General features: G+C 37.7%; 1 protein-coding gene across 1 annotated transcript; it reads left to right on the top strand.

Moving 5' to 3' along the window:
- The first annotated feature begins 4,891 nt into the window (after positions 1-4,891).
- LOC134002498 (holocytochrome c-type synthase) lies at positions 4,892-12,943 on the top strand. The gene is made up of 8 exons (XM_062441845.1): positions 4,892-4,985; positions 6,761-6,879; positions 6,993-7,040; positions 7,409-7,590; positions 8,418-8,566; positions 9,033-9,152; positions 9,291-9,377; positions 10,832-12,943. Exons 2-8 carry the CDS (start codon positions 6,771-6,773, stop codon positions 11,028-11,030), a joined length of 894 nt encoding a protein of 297 aa, XP_062297829.1. The 5' UTR covers positions 4,892-4,985; positions 6,761-6,770; the 3' UTR covers positions 11,031-12,943.
- Positions 12,944-23,191: the final 10,248 nt, after the last annotated feature.

Here is a 23,191-nt window from a genome sequence, read left to right as displayed (position 1 = left end):
ATGTTCTGGAAGAAATTAGGAGACTTTTCCGCCTCAATATGTTCAAAATGAATGAAGCGACCTGTGTGAAAAGCCAGGTTTTAATCAGCGAGACTGGTGTTAAGTTTCACATACTTTTCATTAATTGCAGTCTGGAGGGTTTTAGGGATTTGATCTGTGTGATTAAGATGTTCGGTCAGCCCATAAAGAGAGGAAAAAGTCTGAAGTATTATCAAAACCTCAGGAGAGCTAACGGTTGATTGTTACAATGATGACATGTTTGAATTGTACAATACATACTCATTTATCTTGAGAAATAAAGCCCTGAAACTCTAAGTGAGATCAATGAATCACACACAAACAACTAATGGAGCCAAACCCAAAGCAATATCCACTGGCGTCTACTTTATGTTATGATGTTAAGTCAGTTCCTCTAATACCACATGTAAGCATTTACAGAAACACAGCAGCATAATACAGTTATGCAGTGCGTGCATTTGGAACTATGTACTGGTTTGGAATAATTCTTTTATAATAGAATCAAACAATAACAATTATAATAAATTAACTATGTGGCAAACTGTCTTGGATCAAACTCATGGAATGTGTTGGTCAGTTTATCATGATTTATGAGTATAACTATCTGATCTGTTGGTATCATTGCAAATTTGTTTGGAAATGCACATCAATAAAGAATATTATGTAACTATAAAGGCATTTTAAACAATGGCCTCATCCAGTAAGTCCAATGGAAAATGCTTTATTACAATAGAATAGTAGAGAAATCCTTTATTGTCATTGTACAAGAATATACAACGAGATAAGGAGTGCTACATCTGAAACAGTGCTGGGTAGTCAATAAAAACAAATGATAAAAACGAACCAATAAGACAGACAACATAAGCAATCATACAATGGGGGAATAAATAGTGGAGGAAAATGGTGTAAAAAACTTAAATAAAGTATTGCATATATTAATACTATTAATCATAGTGTTTCGCATTTTGTGGTTCAAAATTGCAAAAGTGCACTTTCAACTGTCTTCATATATGTGTCACCATTAATATTATTTTTTTAAAATTATGGGCAAGAGCAACATGTAAAACACGAGACATAAACATCTTTATCGTATAAACAATAAAAGTTTAACTCTTTAAAATTGTCGCTATAGAGAAACAAATATTTGATCATTTTTTATGGTTGGCATTTTTTCTGCTATGGTTATTAAATGTATGCACACTTGAATTTAGATGTCATTTCATCTCAAAATCCATATTATATGTTATTGTCAGTGGCAGAACCTGTTATTACCTAGCTTAACTCACACACTGTGTCCACACACACACACACACACACACACACACACACACACACACACACACACACACACACACACACACACACACACACACACACACACACACACACACACACACACACACACACACACACACACACAAAGACAAATACAGGAAATTACAGATGCACATGCCGGAAGACATTTGGGAGACAAGATCACAGAGAGCGGCCTGAACAACCAAACCAGTCAGATGATCTGAGGAAGGATAAGAGAAGGAAAGGCTGTTTGGATGATGGATCATCTTATTGGAGTTTTCCAATAAGACTATTTGACTTGTATTCAAATGTACAAAACAGAGTCTTTCCTGTTCACTTAAATCTGGACACGCTTTGGACAGAAGTGAAGTGGACAATGTCAACAATGGCTTTTCTAAATGATTACCAGTATTAGCAATACCACACAGGATCTACACAGTCATTAATAACTGTATTTTCACTGAAAGCATTTTAAAAAAGTACTATAGTAACTCAATAATTTACAAAAAAATGTATGAAGTAAATATAATTATATTTTACATTCTGGGAATCGTGTATAATTAAAAAGCTTTGTATTCTATGGAAACACTCAGCTTTGGTCAAATATTGTTAGCAATACTACCTTAAATAAATAAGCCATAAATTGACATTTCAACAAGCTGGTGGAGCATGCCTTTCTTACAATAAAACATCAGTACAAATTTGTCAGCCTTTTCTTGTCAGTTCAGTCAGCTTACTGAAAACGTATCAAAGAAATCTTATTACCTTAGAATATTTGACAATACTGGAGGATTGCATATCTTTTGCAATTATGGATGATTGGACCATGGCACCTTTATGCACACAACAGTCAAAGTGCTGTTATTGTGGAGCAGAATGATGCAGCAATACATTAACAGAAGACAACTGACACACGGTACATCTCAAGTCTCTTAACTGATGTTTCTTTGTCTCCTCTCTCCTCGAGTGGTTTCCTTGTGCCTCTCCATGCATCCACAGTGGGAGGCAGTAAGATGCAAGTGAGAGAAACATGGATGCAATTTAAGAGACGTGAGCTGTATCCAGGGATATACATTTTCATGAATATTTGACATTGCAGGAGATAACTATCACCGTGTCCACTATGTGGTGCTAGAAAACACACACTCACTGCACGTTATATCGCTGCATATCACATATAGACCACACACTTCACACTTCATTTAAATCAAAGGAAGTTTGCAACATAAGGCTGGCTTCCTATTGCTGTGTTTGTTGGCAGTGCTGCACAAGTAAGTCAGTAATGCAGCAATGTATTTAGTGGAGGACGCCTGACATGCATGAATGGTCACGAAATGTTAAATTCTAGTTTTCAATAAAACTTTAATATTTCACCTGAATAATCAGGTTCTTCCATGGTGATTAAGCAACACACAAAGCAAACCTGGGGCGAGGAGGTATTTCAGCACGAGTACTGGTTGGCATAAGGGGAAAAAAATTGCCATGTGCTCTGTACTTGATGGATAGTGAAGGTGACAGGAAACATACACAACTGGATTGAGAGTGGGAGGAATGGGGAAGGGGGAGGTCATTAAGGTCCCATAGTTCACTTATGCCTTGGGGCCCCTTGGCATGTTAATCCAGCCAATGGTGACATGTTGAATGATTAATCAGTGATCAAATAAGGTTCAGTCTTGAAACAATATGTAGAATACAATGAATTGAAATGGAATGCCCTACTGTGTGTGAGAAGTACAACCTTGACCATGAATGCAGAACTGAGAATTATGTGTTCAAAAATGACTTCAAGTTTAAGAAGTATGTATGTGGAAGTGGATGAACATACATTTTATTTATTTTATACTACATTTATTTTATTTTATGTTTTTTTTATTGAAGTATATCATTTTAATTGAGGTCTGTACGTCGGAACATTTCCTGAAATCCCTGCTTTATGCTGTATTTTATAGTATTGTATTGTTATGTGCATCTGTAAAGAAACCATGTAACTCTGGCTTTGTAAGTTCTAAACAAAGTTCACCTATTAACTTATTTACTTATTATTTTAAACTTTTTCATAAAAATTATGATTAATTATTATAATTTTTTCTGCGGTTTTCTTCTAATTTTTAGCAAGTAACACTATCTTGGAAGGACAAAATTGAATGAAGTGAATTGCACTATATGGTGAAAGAGGATGAGAATGAAAGGGCACATTTTGAATGATATCAATGTACCACTGTGTTTACCATAGCAGAGATCTACATTTTACTGGAAATAAAGTACATGACAAAATCTTGACATTAGATGGTATTTTGGTGCCCTCTCGTGGCCGTCCGCTGAATGTGTTTTGTAACACATTGAGTAATTCATGTGATGTAAACCAGGCAATAAGATGGTGTTTGTACTTAAATGTACCAACAGGTTTGATTGAAATTTAATGTAGCCAACCTAATCTAATTCAGCTTTTATGCTATGGAATTATGACTTTATGACAACAACAGGTTATTAGACTCTGATAAGGCAATATATTTGTTACATAGTCCCTTAAAACATAATGCAGCAGCCCAGAATATTGTTTCATATTTCTGTGAAATTGCGTGGATGAAACATTAGAAACACCCTCAAAACCATAAATCAACGTTATTCGAATACAGTCTGTAAATTTGACCACTCTGAGCTAATTTTCATTAGACTTCTTTCTGAGTGTAGGCTATATGTAAAGGTGCGGCTGGTGTGTTTTTTCTTTTTCTTTCTTTCTTTCTTTCTTTCTTTCTTTCTTTCTTTCTTTCTTTCTTTCTTTCTTTCTTTCTTTCTTTCTTTCTTTCTTTCTTTCTTTCTTTCTTTCTTTCCAGAAACAACTTATAAATTGACACTAAGACAATAACAGAATACACTTAGGCATCATAATAAAATTATAGGCAAGACTTTACTTTCAACTGGTTGATACTTGCAGCATGGAAAGAGGGAGTAAAAGAACATAATAAATAAATAAATACAAAATGTATATTTAAAATAATAACTTAACAGAACAAGGTGAATGTGCAAATGTCTTATTGTTTGTACTTTAGATACACTTTCTAAAATCAGTTGTGAAAAGTTCAAACAATGGGCGAACGATTCCCAAAAATGTGTAAATAGATAGATTAGATTTGATTGATCATTCAGATGATACACTAACAGTGCACATCAGACCGAGATTCCGTTGCATGGCTCAAAAATAATGCAGAATATATATTAAAAAAAGAAAAGAAAAGTGTTGAATAGGCTATTAAAAATATTTAAAAAACAAAAAACCCAGCACATTTGCATAAATATATTGCACAGTAGTAGTTACTTTGTAAACGTGTAGAGTCGAATTATTATTATTATTATTATTATTATTATTATTATTATTATTGTTATTATTATTATTATTATTAAATTTATTTAAATTAAATTAAATTAAATTAAATTAAATTAAATTAAATTAAATTAAATTAAATTAAATTAAATTATGGACCATCGAACTTTCTGGATTTGGTTTCGGCTGGTGTGACGTATCGTTTACGTAGTTTTATCCATGTGAGCGTGATGACGTATATGGCTTACGTACAACACATGTAACCTCACGGTTGCGTAGCTCGGATGTGCTGCACGTTGACATTGAGACAGTAACCCGACAGAAAACACATCTCAGCTGACTCTAACAGGTGAGTTACTGCTTTGTTGCTTTTTCCACTCTGCTGTGACTTATGTGAGAAACGTCCTCACTGTATTTTAAATGACGCATGTTAACAATATTAAAACCGAGGGAGACGACAACATAGCAGCTAACTTTAGCATTGTTACTTAGCTTAGCAGGTTAATCATATGACTGAATGTAAATTGTTTCGTTTGATTTATTGTATTTACTCAGTTTGAGTTGTTGAATAAATGGGAGAAATGAGGAGATGTAGTGCTCTGTGTTAGTCAGGTGTAGTTGTTCTGAAGCTTTGACACTGACTATGAGGCTAACCAAGGATAACTGCAGACAGGAGACATGTTAGCCTGTGTGATGTAAGCAGACTTAAATCAGTGCTGTACGTGAATGTCAACTACTTAAACATTAACGTTATTGCACAGAACATTATTTACCTCATGACTATGTTACTTGACGTTATTTAGTTAATGTTCTGATGCTTGTTTGTGCTTTGTGTAACGTTAGTGTGATAAGCACTTAGAATGGCCTCTGTCTGAGGAAGCAGTCATACCAACCTAAATGATGTTGCCCTTCAAACGGACTCCTTCACTAAGATAACACTGTGTTACATTTCACTAGTAAACAAGAGTGTTCTCTGTGTTAGCCCTCACAGTAACTACGTACCTTTACTCAACTACTGTACTAAAGTATAATTGTGAGGTACTTGTACTTTACTGTAGTATTTCCATGTGATGCTACTTTCTACATCTCAGAGGGAAATATTGTACTTTCTACTCCACTACCTTTATTTGACAGCTTTAGTTACTTTTCAGATGAAGATTTGACACAATGGATAATATAACAAGCTTTTAAAATACAACACATTGTTAAAGATGAAACCAAAAAAGCAGTGTGTAGTCGGCTCACATTTCAGATGTCTATGAGTTGTTAACAGCTCCACCAAATAGTGATTTTTCCCTCTAAACTTCTCACATGCTTTCATTTCAATAAATGTTCAAATGATCCAATATTTCAGCAAAAATCAAAGTTTAGAGACAAAGTCCAAAAACTGAAAACACATTTGTGTATCTGCTGACCCTTTGGAGGGGCCCCACCCTTAGGTTGGGAACCACTGGACTAAACTAGCTAACTGTATATAAAGTAGTGTAAACTAGCTCCACCTCCAGCAGCTACAACAGTAACATGCTGCTCTAACACTGATGCTTCACTATTAATAATCTAATGATGTCATAATAATAATATATCAGTCAGAGGGACCAAACCACTACTTTTACTGTAATACTGCATACTACATCACTCATAATACTGCAGTACTTTTACTGTAATACTGCATACTACATCACTCATAGTACTACAGTACTTTTACTGTAATACTGCATACTACATCACTCATAATACTGCAGTACTTTTACTGTAATACTGCATACTACATCGCTCATAATACTGCAGTACTTTTACTGTAATACTGCATACTACATCACTCATAATACTGCAGTACTTTTACTGTAATACTGCATACTACATCACTCATAATACTACAGTACGTTTACTGTAATACTACATCACTCGTGAGATCATTATTTATTTAAAGCGCCTCTCTATCTGCCTCCATGGATGTCATTTCAAAGGCTGGGCATTGTTGGAAATGTAGATATTGATGCTAGTGTAGTATTGATTGGACAGAGATTTTAGGTTTTTATTGCAATATATTGAAAACAACTTACTGTCACTGTAAAACCATGTGTTACCTGTCTTATACCTTGTATGTGTTTGTCTCCACATCAGATAGGGCAGGATGGGAGCCTCCATGTCCACACCTGCAGCTCTTACAGTCAGAGCAGAGGCCATGATGGCCACCCCTCCTCAGGGCTGCCCCATGCACCAAGAAGCCCAGCCTGTCAAAGGTGCTGCAGGAGAACACATTCATTATTTAAAAAAATCATACCATTTATGATCATGGATATTCAAACTGTGTTAACATATTTTAATGAGTGTGTCTATCTCTGCTGTGTTGCAGTGTCTCCACCTTCAGAGTGTCCCATGCATCAAGCTCAACCGGTCAAAGGTAGGTGTTTACATGTGAAGGTCTAATGGATTATTCATTATTCAGTACTACTGAAGCAGCACAGATCAGAACACAAAGACAGAAGTAGATGATGTTAATATTATCACCTACACACATGTGAAATGTCCATTTCTGTATTTACCCAGTATGATGTAATCCAGTGTAGGTTATCCAACTGTTTTTTGTTACTGCTGACTGATTTCTGTTTCCTTTTTCACAACTACACTGTGACAAATCCTGCTGCTTTTTTCAGGTGGTATTACTGAAATTGGAACTGAGTCGTAGCATCAGCCAGCCTGTGATTTTGCAGAATTAAATCATGACATCACATCATCGTGCCTCAATCATGGTGCTCTTGTCTCCTGTAGCATCTCCTGAAGCGTCTCCTGCAGCGTCTCCTGCAGCCTCTCCTGTAGCGTCTCCTCCGCCCGAGTGTCCCATGCACAAAAAAGAAGCAGTCCCCGCCCACCAGGACCGGGCCTACGAGTTTGTCGAGTGTCCTATGAAAGCTGCAGCAGCCGACAACAGTGACATCGACCCAACAAATATGGTAAATATATCACATTTACTGTAGATCAGGCATGATCAAACTATTCCATAAAGTTCCATGTGTCTGCAGGGTTGTGATCCAACCAATCAACAGCACACAATTCAACCAATCAACTGTCTGAAGACTGACATCAGTTGATTAAATGAGTGAAGCCTGGTGTGCTCCTGCTTGGTTTGAATAAAAAACTGAAGCCACATGACACCTGTGCTGTAGGGAGGGAGTGTGTAGAGTATATGGCAATGAGAGTAAAGGTTTGAAAACCAAGGAGGAGTTATTTAATAATACATGTGCACTTGTATTTTGTCTAAAGCCTACTTTGGACAAAATTCTAATTCATAAGTAACAAACAACATGACATTTTGGATAATGTGGATAATGTTAGCTGTGTTTGATTTGAAAACATGTATCTAAGTCAAGATATAATCATACCTTTTACTGAACATGTGATGGTGTAAAAAATACTATTAATAATACTTTTTAAAAAAGCTCTCTTGGGGGATGGGTGACCTTTGTACATAGATAAATCGAAAGTTAAATTTAGGCTGGGTTTTTTGTGTATATGCACCACTTACTTGGAAAGTGTTGGTAATATTGAAATGGATTTATGTAGAGTTTTATGTTTTTAACAATCAGGGAAATTCCTGTTGTCCTCCACAGCTGTAAACTATCATGCACTTATAGATTGTATTTAAGCACTCAGTCACTTTATAACTGACATGTCTTGAGAAGGGTTCCTGCAACTGAAACACTGACTCTTTCTTTTGAATGAATCACTGATTGTGTAGATTGTGTCATTGAACTATCTTTTCCTCCCTGCTTGTATCCAGATGCCTCCTCCTAACCAGGTGCCAGCTGCAGACCAGCCTTTCCCCCTGCCCGTCGGCAGAGAGGAGTCCACAATCCCTCGTCACGGCTCAGAAAAGCACTGGGTTTACCCGTCTGAGCAGATGTTCTGGAACGCCATGCTGCGGAAGGGGTCAGTTTACTGCGTGGCTTCCTCATGTCAGTTCATCACCAGATGTGTGCAGGAATGTAACAGAGATGTTTAGGGATTCTCCATTATGTTAGGGTTAGGGTTAGGGTGCCACACTGGAGCACTGTGGAGGGACATATCTGTAATAATTCCACCTGATGAGCCAACACTGACACATCTAAACAAGTTATTGGTCAGCAGTGATGAAGGGTTTGAACTTCTTTTTCTAGCTTTCCTTTCTTAAGCAGTATCACCTATCCTAGCTGTTCTCATTGATCTCTCATGTATGACTCTAATTGGCTCACTGTTCAAATACTTATTCTGTTTAAGTTACCATCCTTATGATCACAGTGTTGCCTGTAAGAGGAAATATAGTAGAAGTGCTGAGGCAGTAAAAAACTCTGGGTTATCTGCTTTTACAGTGTCCTGTGTGTGTGTGTGTGTGTGTGTGTTTGGTACTGTGCTGCAGGTGGCGCTGGCGTGAGGATGACCTCGCTGCTCCTGATATGAGCAACATCATTAAAATCCACAACACGAACAATGAGCAGGCCTGGCAGGAGATCCTCAAATGGGAGGCCATGCATGCAGGGTGGGTCATGAACACAATAAACAGAGCATAACATTTAAAAAACCCAAAAAATAACATACTCTTCACACACTTCACATGTATGTTCATCAGTGTATTAACAGGTACTTGATGAGTATTGTGTCTTGTGTTTTTCTCCAGTGAATGTCCATGTGGTCCAAGCTTGAAGAGGTTTGGCGGAAAAGCCAAAGAGTTCTCACCGAGGGCTCGCATCCGCCACTGGATGGGGTGAGCTCAAACTTATCTCACTACACTTTAGTCAGTGCATTCATGTTGTATCCATGTGTCATTCCCACTTTGTTATTTTAATCATTACTCTTACTATAATGTGCTGATTATTATTATTATTTGTAGGAATCTGGTGAGAATTATTTTCACTCACTGTCAGATAACACACACAACAACACACAGGCATCCTCAATCCAGGATATACGCTGCACTCAACATGGTGGTGGTTGGGGGGGGGGGTCAGGACTCCTGACTGGTGTCCCATTCCTCTGTCTATTCTTCTTCAAATAGAGAGATGCTCCTCAGACCCCTCCTGTAGGTATGGGGGCTTTTCTAGATTGTATCTGACCTGCAACAGAGCGGCAACCTCCTACGAGTCTGGGTGCAAACCTAAAGCAGGCAAGAGTGAGGGAGGGAGGGAGGGAGGGAGGGGAGAGGAGGAGAGAGAGGGGAGCACAGACAGACAAGCAAACAAACTATAAAAAAAGAAATGGTTGGATAGAAGTGGAGAGAGGGAGAGAAAAAATAAATAATTGTGTCCTGACTCATCCTGGTTTCACCCTGGCGCCTCTTTGTCCCTGAGACCCAACCAGAGACCCCCACCAACCCACCAACTACACTACAACTTCGACTTGGCCATTTTTTCTCTTCTCTTCTCTTTTGTCTCCTTTATATCCTTAACACACAAACACACACACACAGACACACACACACACACACACCACATGTGCATCTCCTATTAAACAAACCTTTTACTTATTTATTGTATTTTCTTAATGTTTCATGTTGTTTTGTTTGGGTCACTTTCTGCTTCTCTTTGCTTTGTACTGTCCCGTGTCATGAGTGTTTTCCTGTTCATCACTTATCCTGCTCCCAATTACTGTTAATCACACACAGTATCTCTCACTAAATAAAGAAGCAGCTGATGCCACCATCAAACAGACCCCAAAATCAATCCAGGATGTTCGTTTTAGTCTTTACCCCTCATGTCCAATGATTGGCTGATGTGTCACATCTGCACTGAAGCTTTTTCATAAAGTGCAGTCTGTTCTTCACCAGCCCACATTTCCATAACAGCCACGACATGTTCTGCTTATGTTGTGTCTGTATTACAAGCAAACCTTACTCCTTTTCAATCACCGTCTTATCTTTATGTGATATGTGATTCCTGGAAATTGTTCCTCCTTCTGCTTCAGATTCTGGTTGAGAACTGACATTAACAAACCCAAAGAAATATTTTGGCTTATGTCCATATAATATTTAACACTGTGTTGTAAATACATTCCAGTAAATAACCTGAAACATAAAGAGAGCAGAGTATAGGGACACCTGTCCATAGAGGAAGAAAAAGATGTCTCCTATACAGCAGCGAGCACACAATCTCCTCCCTTTCTATTGGTTAATTTGGAGAAAGTGTCATCATAACTCAAATTCATTTCTCCTCTCCTCCGCAGCTATGAGCTTCCCTTTGACCGCCATGACTGGATCATCGACCGCTGCGGGAAGGAGGTGCGCTACGTCATCGACTACTACGACGGCGAAATCAACAAGGACACCTACCAGTTCTCCATCCTGGACGTGCGCCCCGCCTTCGACTCTTTAGGTGCCGTGTGGGATCGCATGAGGGTGGCCTGGTGGCGCTGGACCTCTTAAAGGACTCATATACACACACACACACAGATATTTAGGTGACTGTGTGAATTACAAACACATGCAGGGAGTGTGAAAGTGATGCTCCTCATTTCTCTTCTTTGCCAGATGTGTGGTGCTGTGTAAAGAAAGTATCAACAGACTCAAGAAGAAAAAAAGAAATGTTTTTAGCAGAACCTCACAGTTAGACTGTAACAAGCTTCATCTGCTAATCATGATTTCAATGCAAAATTAATTTTGAGTTTTAATTGCAGTTGAACAGCGTGTGTATCTGAGCTAGAGAAAGTTTGTCTGACAGGTCACATGTTCAAACTGCCTCTGAAGTCTGCCCTCACTCTGCTTTCACTGCATATGTAACAATAGGAACAGCTTACTCACCTAAAGGGACATTCCACCAATTCTACACATAAAGTTCAGTTAACTTGTCATATAGAGCACTGCTCAGCAAATCAGAACAGTTGTATAATGTCTTCTGTGGCTTTAGAGGAGCTTTGTCAAACCTAAAGGAAAAAAAAACCCCTGATGACATCATAGTGATGTAATCTCAGTTTGGGCTTGTGGATGACAAGTGTTTAAAAATGTGGTCATTTACTTTGCAGGAAAGGTGTAATAACACTAGATGATATCACATTGTATTGTGGGAAATGTAGGATCCAGTGTTTTTGGAGTTGATCCTTAAAAGTAATCAGAGTAAAGATGATTAATTAATGTAATGAATGTCTGATTACAGAGAGGCTTTAAGTATTTCATCGTTGGTGATATCAGACAAATGTATACTTTTTAAAAATTAGATCATTTTGGCATCTTTCCTGGATTTAAAAGTAACAGTAACTGCAGGAGAGAAGTCCCAGCCAGAATCAAACCATTGAACCAGGGATGATAAAGCATTGCACTCATTTGATATTAGACTCATGATGGCCGATCACTTGAGACAGTTCATGAGTTTTCACACAGCTCCCTCTGGAGCCACAAAAGACTTTAAACACACGTAACACCAGGAAACCCACACAGATTTGGAAAAATATCGGAATTCCCTTTATCGGCAATAGTTTCAGTTTGCTTTAAATGCTGTAATAATTAACTTAGAAGAAGCCTGGCTTTTTTACGTCATGACTCCAGCGGCAGTTTGAGTTGATACAATAAGTTTGGTTCTCTTCACCACAGTGATGCTTTTCATGAGTCTGTCTTCTCTCTGCCTTTGTACAGTGTATCTGCTATGACTGTATAGATGTAAGTACCACTGCAGTTCCATCCTGTCAGTCACTGTTGGAGAAACAGTAGTTACTATCTGTTTCACCAGCATCATCATCATCATCATCACTGGTGATAACGGTTTGGACAAATGAACTGTAGGGGTTTAGGGTGTTAGTCTAGTCTAAAGGAGATATAGTTATATTTTTGTAAAAGGACCAGGATTGATATCAGTGTTGCTATTGAATCCTGTAACTCTATTTTCCTCTTCCCTTCTTATTGTGGTTAGTTTGCCCTGATGTGTCTTCAGTTGGACATCAGGTGCAGGTGACAGTTTATTGATTGCAGGTTAAATTGAAAGTTGCATGACACATTCATATACTGTATTATCCTGTTCTTGCTACATACGTTAAATTCGGTATTCTGTATTTCACACAAAGGGATAAAAAAAAAAAAAAGGTTAATCAGATAACATTTGCTTGGTTGTAAGTCACATCACCATTTGGTCTTGCATTGTTTATGATTTCACTGTGAAACATTTCGCTTCCAATTCTGCTATATTATATATTTTTGCTTTTGCTGATATTCAGGTCTTTATTTATTGTTGTCTGTAGATTTCTGGGAGCAAAATCCTGATGCTTCTGTTTGCAGACAAAGTGTTTATCTCAAATGATTTTACTAGCTCTGGTGGTCTGCTAAACTATCAATAAAGCTGGTCCTTCTGCCTCTGAATACTTCTTGTCTGTCTCTTGGACACTGCAGTGTTTTGATCATCAGTCTGCCTCTCTGCCAGCCTCCACTCTTCTGCTTACAGGCTTTTCCAGCAGATGTTGGGACCAGGCTGCAGGGATTTCCACGGATTTTGGGTGATCTAGTGGCTCACAGTCGGTGTTCCAGTTCATTCTAAAAAATTCTGGGTGGTGTTGAGGTCTTGACTCTTTGCAGGGCCAGTCAACACTTCCACTCTGCAATAGCAAAGTGTTTCTTTTATGGGGGCTGGTGTTGTTTACAGGGTCAATGTCATATTAGAACAAGAAGGAGACCAAACTAAACAGCCACAGGCCTCCACTGTCCATACAGTGTGCTTCAGCACCATCTGCTGGACATAATGAAACATTGTAGCTGGTTACAACAACACTGACTATTTCAGTATTTTGTGTCAGCTGTATTTGATTTCATAATAGTGGCTGAGAAAAGCAGATGTTGTGAAAAGCCTATCTGGAATGATGAATCTGATTAAACTCATTCATGAAGCCAATTCAGTTTATTTTAGTAGACTAAAAGTCTAGTTTAGCCAGTGCTTGGTTTTGACTTAAAACACACGCACACACACACACACACACACACACACACACACACACACACACACACACACACACACACACACACACACACACACACACACACACACACACACACACACACACACACACACACACAGAGAGAGAGACATTAAGTACAGATTACATCAATTCACAATAAATTTAAGATAAAAATGTTACAATGTTAAGATAAAACTGTACAGAGTAAAATACAACAGCAAAAATGAATCAAATCACTGCCGTAAATTAAGAAAGAGAGAACACAGAAGTCTCAGCTCAGACTGTGACACAAGTACAAAGAGACAAGGATAAGAGTTCTGCTCCTGTGTGTGAAATGTGGCAGTCTTTGTATCATAAGTGCTGAACTATAATGTACAAGAGCAAGAGGCAACGTGATATTAAGCAAGAGTAAACTTATTTGTCAAAGAGGTAGTAGTATGTACCTACAGATGTTTAATAGTATACAGTATATGCCATTTAAAATGAGAGCCACCCATAAATATGCCATGTTCACTATATGGCTAAAGTCATGGGTCAGAGCTGTGACCATAATTGAATTTAATTACTTAAAGTCTAAAAATGTATTTTTTTTAGAAGCACATATTTGATGGTAAGTGATGTCTGACATATTTAAGTCTGCTTAATAAAAACTGAATTATGAAACTAAGCAAAATTAGTAGTAAAGCACCTGGCTTATCCAGTTATTTTGCTTAAAGTTCCCTTCCAGATGTGTTTAAAAAAATTAAATACTCTGGTTTAAGTATTCATTCGTATCTAATGTGTTTTTTCTCCTGCATTCCATTCTCAGTGTTTGTGTACTGGAGGCCTCAGGTCTCCACATCACACTTGTGTCAGTTGCATACTGGATAATGGTCGGCAATGAGATTTAAGGTGATCTCAGAGAAACTTCCTTCTCTCAGCAGATGAATGCCAAGACTGTGAAACTCAGCAGCACACACATCATTCAGCACAGTGAAGCTCAAATATCATAGTGAAGAAACAAAACATTTGAGCTTAATGAAACATTTAAAATAGGTCACTTTTGTCATTTGAGCACAGCATCGTTCTCTTTTTTTCTAGAGGAACTTGGGAATATTTTTGACTTGGCACAGTAGGAGGTGTGGATGATGCTGCTTTCTGCCCTTTCACTGACTCGTGAGTCACAAAACCTGACCCACATGTGTGTTTTGTGCTCTGTGGGCAGCAGGGGTGGGGTGGGGGTGGGGAGAGGGTCATGGCTAGAGTTGAGCAAGAGAAAAGCCTGCACACCTACAGTACTTCATCTAAAAGGCAGTGTACAGAAAAAACATGAAAATGAATGAAAGACTGTACCAACACTCATAAGTTACTCTTCACAGAATGTGGATGAACGATATCCTTTATGAATAAAAGATTATACTTTGCATTGCAGATGCAGTTGTTGTTTTACTGTCCAGTATTGAGTCACAGAGTTCAGTGGGATGGATACGTTATCAGAAAAAGACACAGCCTATAATATTAATGTTATATCTCAAAGACATATTGACTCAGGTCATTTATTACAAATGATTATTGAGGTCTGAGTTAGATCAAGGTGCAATGACCATTCGACAGTTATTCTTAGTTTCAATTGTGTAGTAATTATAAACATAATCACCACCATGCTCCCATAACACATACATATAAAAGTGTCCTACAACAGAGACAAAACAGTTAAATAACACACCGAAACAGTGAATTTGTCAGAAAAACATTTAACATTCAAAAGAATAATAGTCAAAAAAAGGTAGAATAATAAGGCACATTTTTCAGCTCTGTCAATGCAGAAGCTGAACAGCAGAGGGGGGTGTTTCATCACAGTTGTAGAGAAACAGTACAATTAAAAAAAAGCATCCCACATGAGCAAAAACTATATTTTCTGCCATTTTGCTTAATGTCTCACATTAATGAACACACTGCCTCCTGGATAAATATGAGAAGTGTGACTTTATTCACTTTACATATCTGAAGGATTCCTCTACCTCATCTTGTGGAACTCTTCTCTCTGTAAAATCTTTACATGCTTAAATTAAAACACTATAATAAACTATTCTAAAACAATCCACCATCACATATCAGGCACTAACTTTGGATAATCTATATTTTAATGCATTTGTCTGTTATGAAATGTGGTCTTTGGAGAGAGCACTAACACTAGAGAGGAATGAACTGCTGTGATGATGATTCTAAAGGTATGACAAACTTAATAAGATTCTTCTTTTTGCTTTTATTTTTTTAGTGTGTAGTATTTTATTTTTGGAAGGAAGTGTTGATGTACATTGGTGAGGACCTATGGGATGGGTATGTGTTTTTTTTTGTGTGGTTTGTGGTGGCTGTGATGTTGTGGTTGTGGTATGTATCCAATCACATGTACAATTATAGCCTACTTCATTGACTATACTGTTGTTTATGCTTGTTGTAAGTGTACTGTTTGGCGGCTTAATGTTGTAGCTTCTATTTGGAAAATTAGATAGTGACAAAAATAAATGAAGAAAGAAAGAAAGAAAGAAAAGAAATGAATAAGATGCAATAAATGAGGAATGTGTAGGTTTTATTAATTTTATCACACACGCTCAAGTCAAGACACATTGTGAACTACTGCATGTCTCCATGTTCTGTGATCTATTTAATTTTTGCATCCATTAGTTCAAGCAATTAATGATGTTCCCTGTTCTGGTACATGTTCCAATTCAGTGTCAACAGACTAACAAGAAGTAAAAAGTAAATACAATCCAAACCATAAAGATCAGTATAAAAAAATGCAGAATAGTTACACAAATGACCATTGATGAGGAAAAAACCAGAGGATAAAAATGTGTTTTGAGAAAGATTTAAAAGAAGATACTGAGCTTAATATTTTTTACAGATATAAGCCGGAGCCTGAAGAAGTCAAATCTTAAAATCAATTCTAAAACTCACAGGAAACCAGTGCAGAGCAGCAAGGATCAGTGTGATGTGGTCCCTTCTCTTAGAACACGTGAAAAGCCTGGCAGCAGTAGTTTTGTATAAGTTGTAGTCATTGGATGTTTCACTTACTCAGCCCTGAATAAAGTGTGTTGCAGCTGTTGAGTCCTGAGGATATAAAAGCATCGGTGACCTTTTCTAGATCTGCAATTTGACATTTGACAATGTTCCAAAGAGCTTCTTGTGATGTCACAGAGTGCTCGGCTTTCTCAGTCTTCAAACGCCCCCATAAATATTCAAGGGGGTTGAGGTCAGGTGACTGTAGAGGAAGGTCCATGACAGTGAGGACTCATTGGACTTCTTCGGTCTTTGAGTAGTTCTTGCAAAGCTTTGAGGTGTGTTTGGGGTCAGTATGAATCCTTTCCACAAAGATGCAAAACAGAGAGTGCAGCATGTCTCTGTAGAATGGAGTGCTACTTCTACTTGGTCAGGGTTTAGTCAGTTTAGTGCAAGTATCCAACTCCAGAGAAGGCAAAACACCCCCACAGACCTGAATATTCCTACCACCGTGTTTCACTGTGGGTTTGGTACACTGCAGTCTTTCCTGTTCATCTTCCTACATTCATCCTTCTGTTACTACCATCAATCTCAAACTTGGATTCATTGGTAAATACAACTTTTTTTGGTATTTCTTAGCCCGACCCAAGTGTTCATCCTTGTTTCTTCTCCTGAGAAGTGGTTAAGAAGCTACAGCTCATTCTCTGATACCACTACAAGCCTTCTTTTGACACTGTTATTGCTGATTAGAGTCTTGTGTTCTTTATTTAGTAAAGACCAAGCTTGATGTATTGATCTTCTGGTGGTGTGGTCACTTTTGGTCTGCCTAATCACGGCAGGAGACAACTGATCCAGGGGGTCTGCAGAGTGTTTTAGATATTCATGCACTGCCCCATTTAGAAACCTTTAGTCTAGTCTACTCCCAATCAATCTGCTGGAAACTTGAGATACAGATATATTTATAGCAGGTGAACACTGGCTACAGGTTGAGTTAATGAACCAGCCTCCGATGAGTAGATCAAATCCACCTGAGTGTCATCCGAACACATGGTTCACGTGAAGAGATACAATTGAAGGAAATCTGACCTTTCGTACAAAGGAGTTCAGTTGATCTGTAACACAAACTTGATGAAATCTGATTGCTGACCTATAAATAGAGCAGAATCTAAAATATTTCCTCTTAATTTAAAATTTCATTACTTCTTTTGTCTTTTTCTGTTGTTTTCTTTCTCAAACTTTTCAATTATTTCCAGGTTTACATGGAAATATTATAGATATTCACTGTGGTCTCAGACTTTTGGACCCCGCTGTCCACAGGTCTGAGCTACATCCATGAGATAAAGAAGTACGATCCAAATGTTTGTAAGTGTTGGCTCTACTCATTTTTATTGAGGAGGATGTGGGAACTGATTTCTGTGGATTTTGGTTAGACCAGTATCAGCATGCACTTTGCATCATCCAGTAAAGACGGCATAGAATCTAAGCCACACTCATAACTGTTACAGCTTTTGTTTTTTCATCTGTTAATGCCAGTTTGGTCTTTTTCAGGCCAAAAAGTAACCGCTTGTTTCAAATACATCGTCACTTCATCAATTTAAAGCATATTCGAAAATTTGCTCTGACGTGATGTGAGGACGGCTGCTCCCAGCTAAGATGGCAAATTGACTGCATCTATATATATTTATACATGTAGCTCCTTTCTAATTAACCTACCACTCAAACTACATGTCACTTTGACTCATTCACACACATTCATACACTGATGTAAGGATCTACCATACAGGGTGCCAACGTGCTCATCAGGAGGAATATTAATGATTCACACACACTGATGTCACAGCCTTCAGGAGCAATTTGTAAACATACAGTATTACTCAAAATGTCCATCCATCCCTTTAAGACAGACGAGCTGATACTACATGTGTGGGTGTATTTTTCATTATGTATTAGCTCGTATCTATTACAGGCTTTTGAATCTTAACCATCTCTGTCAGTGCCTGGAATTTTTTATTTCTCATGCCTTCTAACCATGGATAATGGGAATTTTCTCCCTCTTTAATATGATTGTTGACTGTTTACTTTGCGTAAACATGCCTTATTTATTTCTACTCCAGGTAGTTATTTTATTTTTCTCTGAAATCCCTTTACAACCTCAGAAAATATCAAAAAAGCACCGACTCAACGCTCCCAGTCTAAAGTGCACATATGGCCGCATTGAATTTCTGATCAGCTGTGGGTTATTCATGTAGGTGGATGGAGCGGGAGCTGAAAGCGTAGTGAGGGCGGCGAACGCAACATGTCTTCTGGCTGCTGCGTTGCATTCTGGTCTATTAAGGCTGCTGTCAGTGGAGAAGCTGGTCTCTCTGCCTCCTGACTGATGGATTCCTGCCTGTATGATTGCCCAACGTCAGCGTAGAAGGAAAACATCGCTCTTTAAATCTAAAGGGGGCTGACATCTGACATTTACCGTCCACGCTGGAGACAACATGATGTCTCAACATGACGTCTCATTGCCTGTAATTGGCCAGTCATCCAAGGTATTGAGAACAAAACAATCCTGGATACATCATACATTGCTGCAGTTGCTTTTTTTTTTTTTGGTGGATATTTCCTTTAAACACATGAGTGTGTGGGTCGACCACAGAGCCGTGTGTGTGTGTTGCCTGAAATAATATGTGCATGTTGATTTCCCATGTGTTCCAGGGAGGCCAGATAGCTGCACAGCACACAGCAGATGTCCAAACAGCCCCTGGCATTCTGTGTGAAAGTCAGACATTTTATCATATCTGCTCTCCGCAGTCCCCATTTCCATACCAAAGAAGGGCTTTTCTAGCACTGGGTCTGCCACCGGCCACCCGCTACCCCGCCATAACCCAGCTCTGCCCACATGTCCGCTCCCTATCAGCGCCAGAAATCAACTTGTTAGAGAGGGACGCTGCTCTGTTTGCTGTTTTTACATCGACAGGAGTGTGTTTGCAGGCTTATCAGGTAATCACTGTGAACATGCAATCATTTGCATGTCTGCTGTTGTGTGTGTGTGTGTGTATGTGCGTGTTCTGCTTGAGCTATCATTTTCAGCACTGTATTGATTCAAAGCAGGCTGAAATGGAGAGGCCTACGTTTGCTTTCAGGTTAATCTGAGCCATTATAAATTTCACATGCTTGTTTAAATAGAATCATGAAAGCAAATCATGCAGCTGGTAACATCTTGGAGCCACAACAGTCAGAACGAATGCAGGGCAAAGGCAACCATCATTTGGAACATGATGGAACATGTAATTGTAATGAATTATAGATAGAATGTAGTTTACAGCTTTTATTGTCACATACACAGCAACACCAGGCAGCGAAATTTGGCTTGTTTGGGCTCCAATTCCAAATAGAGTACAAAATAAATATTTACAACTGTTTAAAAAAAAAAAGGAGACAGAGCAGAGAGTGTAATGAAATATAAAAATGTACACTTTAAAAATCCATTGCAATATTGTGAAGGTTTTTTTTAATGTAATTGTAATTCCAGTCTTGTGCCAAAAATCAGGAGATGTTCATTTATGTGTGTAACAGTTACAGTTTTACCACAATCTTAGGACACAAGGAAAGTCAGGACTCCCTAAATACACAACATAACTGTCACTGTCATTCCAATAAAACATTTAATAATCTTCTTTTTTCAAATAGAGACTTTTTTCTTCATTGGTTGTCTGTCTTCTCCCAAGTTTTTGTTTAGTGTCCTCAAATGAGTGAAACAGCACCCCCTGTGGGTTGTAACAGCTGCAAATGTCAGCTGGTGAATTAAAACAGTAGGTAAGTATCAAACTGTCATATGCAGTCATTGTGGTAGTACTGTAACTTTAAATGGACAAGACCCTGGAGAAGAAACATGAACTATGAAGACTATGGCCTCAAAAACAAACAATAAATGGTCTATTATCAGTCGGTTAATAATAAGACCAGCTGTTGGACATAATTCATCAGCCTGAAGGAAATGTCACAAAGACCTGTCATGATAACTACTTTTATTGATGATATATTGTCGCGATAAACGATATTATTGTCATTTGAAGATCATTTTATACCACTGATATGATACAGTGAGGAATGGAGGACACTACTTGTTTAGCCAATGTGACATGGATAGCCTCTTAGCTGCTAATGTGAAGTGTGGCAATACTGAGGTCAAAAAATGTCCATTTATCATATGATAAGTATATTATTGTACAATAAGTCAATTATTATGATAGGCCTAATGCCACACAGTGTGAATCAAACTCTCTCTCTCTCTCTCTCTGCTGGCTTCCTCCTGATGGTTTGCTGGTTTTCCTTCTGATGGTTGATTGTTTCTCTGTGTGTATTTAGATGATTTAACAAATTTAACACACATGTTCATATGAAGTTATGTATCCTGCTGCAGGTTATCTGTGGTGTTAGTGTGCTGTCTAAACAAGCTGCATCTCAATTCTTTTAATTACATCCACATTTCCCTCACTTGTGTGTTTTCCTTGCGTCTTTGTCCCTCCAGGGTACATGAGGAGTGTTGAAAAACAAAAAAAAAAACAGGAATAAAATTGTACATTTTAAAAACATACATAATACTGAAATTAAGAGAGACAAATAAATAAATAAAGTGAATAAGCAAACCAACGTAGCAACTGGCAATGTTGTCCCCAGTGTTTCTCAAGTAAAGAGAAGTCTTTACAGCTTCCCTGCAGACACCATCACTGTATCACTGAATCAGTTTAACATAAAAAAACAAGTGAAATCTGGAAATGTGTGAATATGATGTTTGCCCAAAAGACACAACAATTTGATCAACTTGTCGACTTGCTCATTCTTAATTTCTCTTGTGTGCATTGCTCTCAATTTGTGTCTTTTAATTTGTTCTTTTTTAAAAATTCCTTTTATGTTGTCACTTGTTCTGTCTTAATATCAACTTGTCAATCAACTGAACTGAACTACACTAGCCTGTATGAAAGCTGCTAATAAAGTTTGATTGATTGATTGAATTCATTGCAGGGATAAACTCTGTGCGAAATTTCAATATGAAATCTGTTAAATTCAGTCCAAACTTTCCCTCTGATGTTAGGAAACATCACTTTACAAGAACACTTCTGATATGAACATTAGGAACAAGAACAATCCTCAAGAACCTTTCCACCAGGCCACAGGAACGACGTTCTTACCTCTGAAGCATCATGTGATCACAGCTGGATCAGCTGTCAGTCGGCTTCCACAGCTGTAGAGACTTTTGATGGTTTGTGTGTACATGTGTGTACTGTGCTGACACTAATAAAGGCTCACAGTTATCACTGACATAGCAGCTGTTTTCTCTCTGCAGCCTGTTACCTGTTTGACAAACACCTGCACATGGATACAAACCTGCATGTATTTATACTGTATACTGTATACTGTGTCCTGCTCAGAGGCACAGGAAACATTTCTACTGGCAGACTGTGCTTATATTATTTATTCGTTATATGCATCTATATCTATTGATATTTGGATTTTGAAAATATTTTTTTAATAACCCAAAATATTATATGAGTGTCTTTTGAACACTATGTAACATTAACATTAATATACAACCTTTAAGAATTTTCAGTATTCAGTGTTTCCTGCTTAGAGACAGACTCTCCCTGACAATAACAGTTAATGAGGGAAATAACAGATCATGAAAAGAAAAATCTTTCTAATAATTGAAGAAAGTTGTTAATGATTTTGTTGTTGATCAGACAGATAATTAACACTGATTTTTTACTAGATGATGAATCAGAAAACAAAGCAAATATACAACTTATGATACACTTGAGTTTAGTTGAATTTGTAAATTTGACCTATTTTGACAGACAGCTGTAAAAACATCCTAAATGTCTCTGACCCTGAGATTTGATGACTTTTCCTAAAGTGGCCTAAAATGCTACAAATGTTTGCCCATTGAGGCTGTTTGAGCCGTATCTACATGTCTTTATGTTAAATGAATAGTTAATAGTTTTAATAAGATAGTAGTTATGAGGATTTCTTTTTATGATGTAGCAGTGAAGACTGATGGCTCTAATGGTTATACAATAAACCCCACACTTATTATTATAAAATACATTTACATCATTACTGCTATGTTATATTTTCATGTCTTAGGTAAAATAAGACATGATATTGTATGATAGGAGATGTTTAGTGGTGTTAAACCTTAAAAAATACACTCTCTCTGCTCTCTGAAACATGAATCCAGGTTTAATCACATTTATTGATCAGTCAGATCGACTATTGATGCTTTCTGTGGTTCAACATTTGGTATAGACACTTTTTATGAGGAGATTCTTAGATCACAATAGAACTGTATTACTGATTTGAAGATGTTTACTTTGTTGGTAAAGTGACACATTGTTCTACTTAAAATAAACTGTCTACTTGTTAATCACTTCACTGCCAAACTGAATGCTTAGTTTCACACTTTATATAACTGGCTCCTTTAAAATAACAACAGGCCCCAGTCTGGCCCCTGTGGCCCCATATTAGCTGCTGTTAATGGTACTTATATTGTACTTTTCTTGTCTTTTGATCACTCAAAGTGCTTTTACAGTTTATTGTTACTGGTCATGATCATTACAATGAAATGATTATGATAAACTAATTGTCTAGGCTATTATCAACAGACATAAGCTCACATTAAAGATC

This window comes from Scomber scombrus, chromosome 20 (genome assembly GCF_963691925.1).
Source record: "Scomber scombrus chromosome 20, fScoSco1.1, whole genome shotgun sequence".
Classification (NCBI taxonomy): domain Eukaryota; kingdom Metazoa; phylum Chordata; class Actinopteri; order Scombriformes; family Scombridae; genus Scomber; species Scomber scombrus.
Note: the sequence above shows the minus strand (reverse complement) of the source record. Positions and strands in the feature narration are given on the sequence as shown.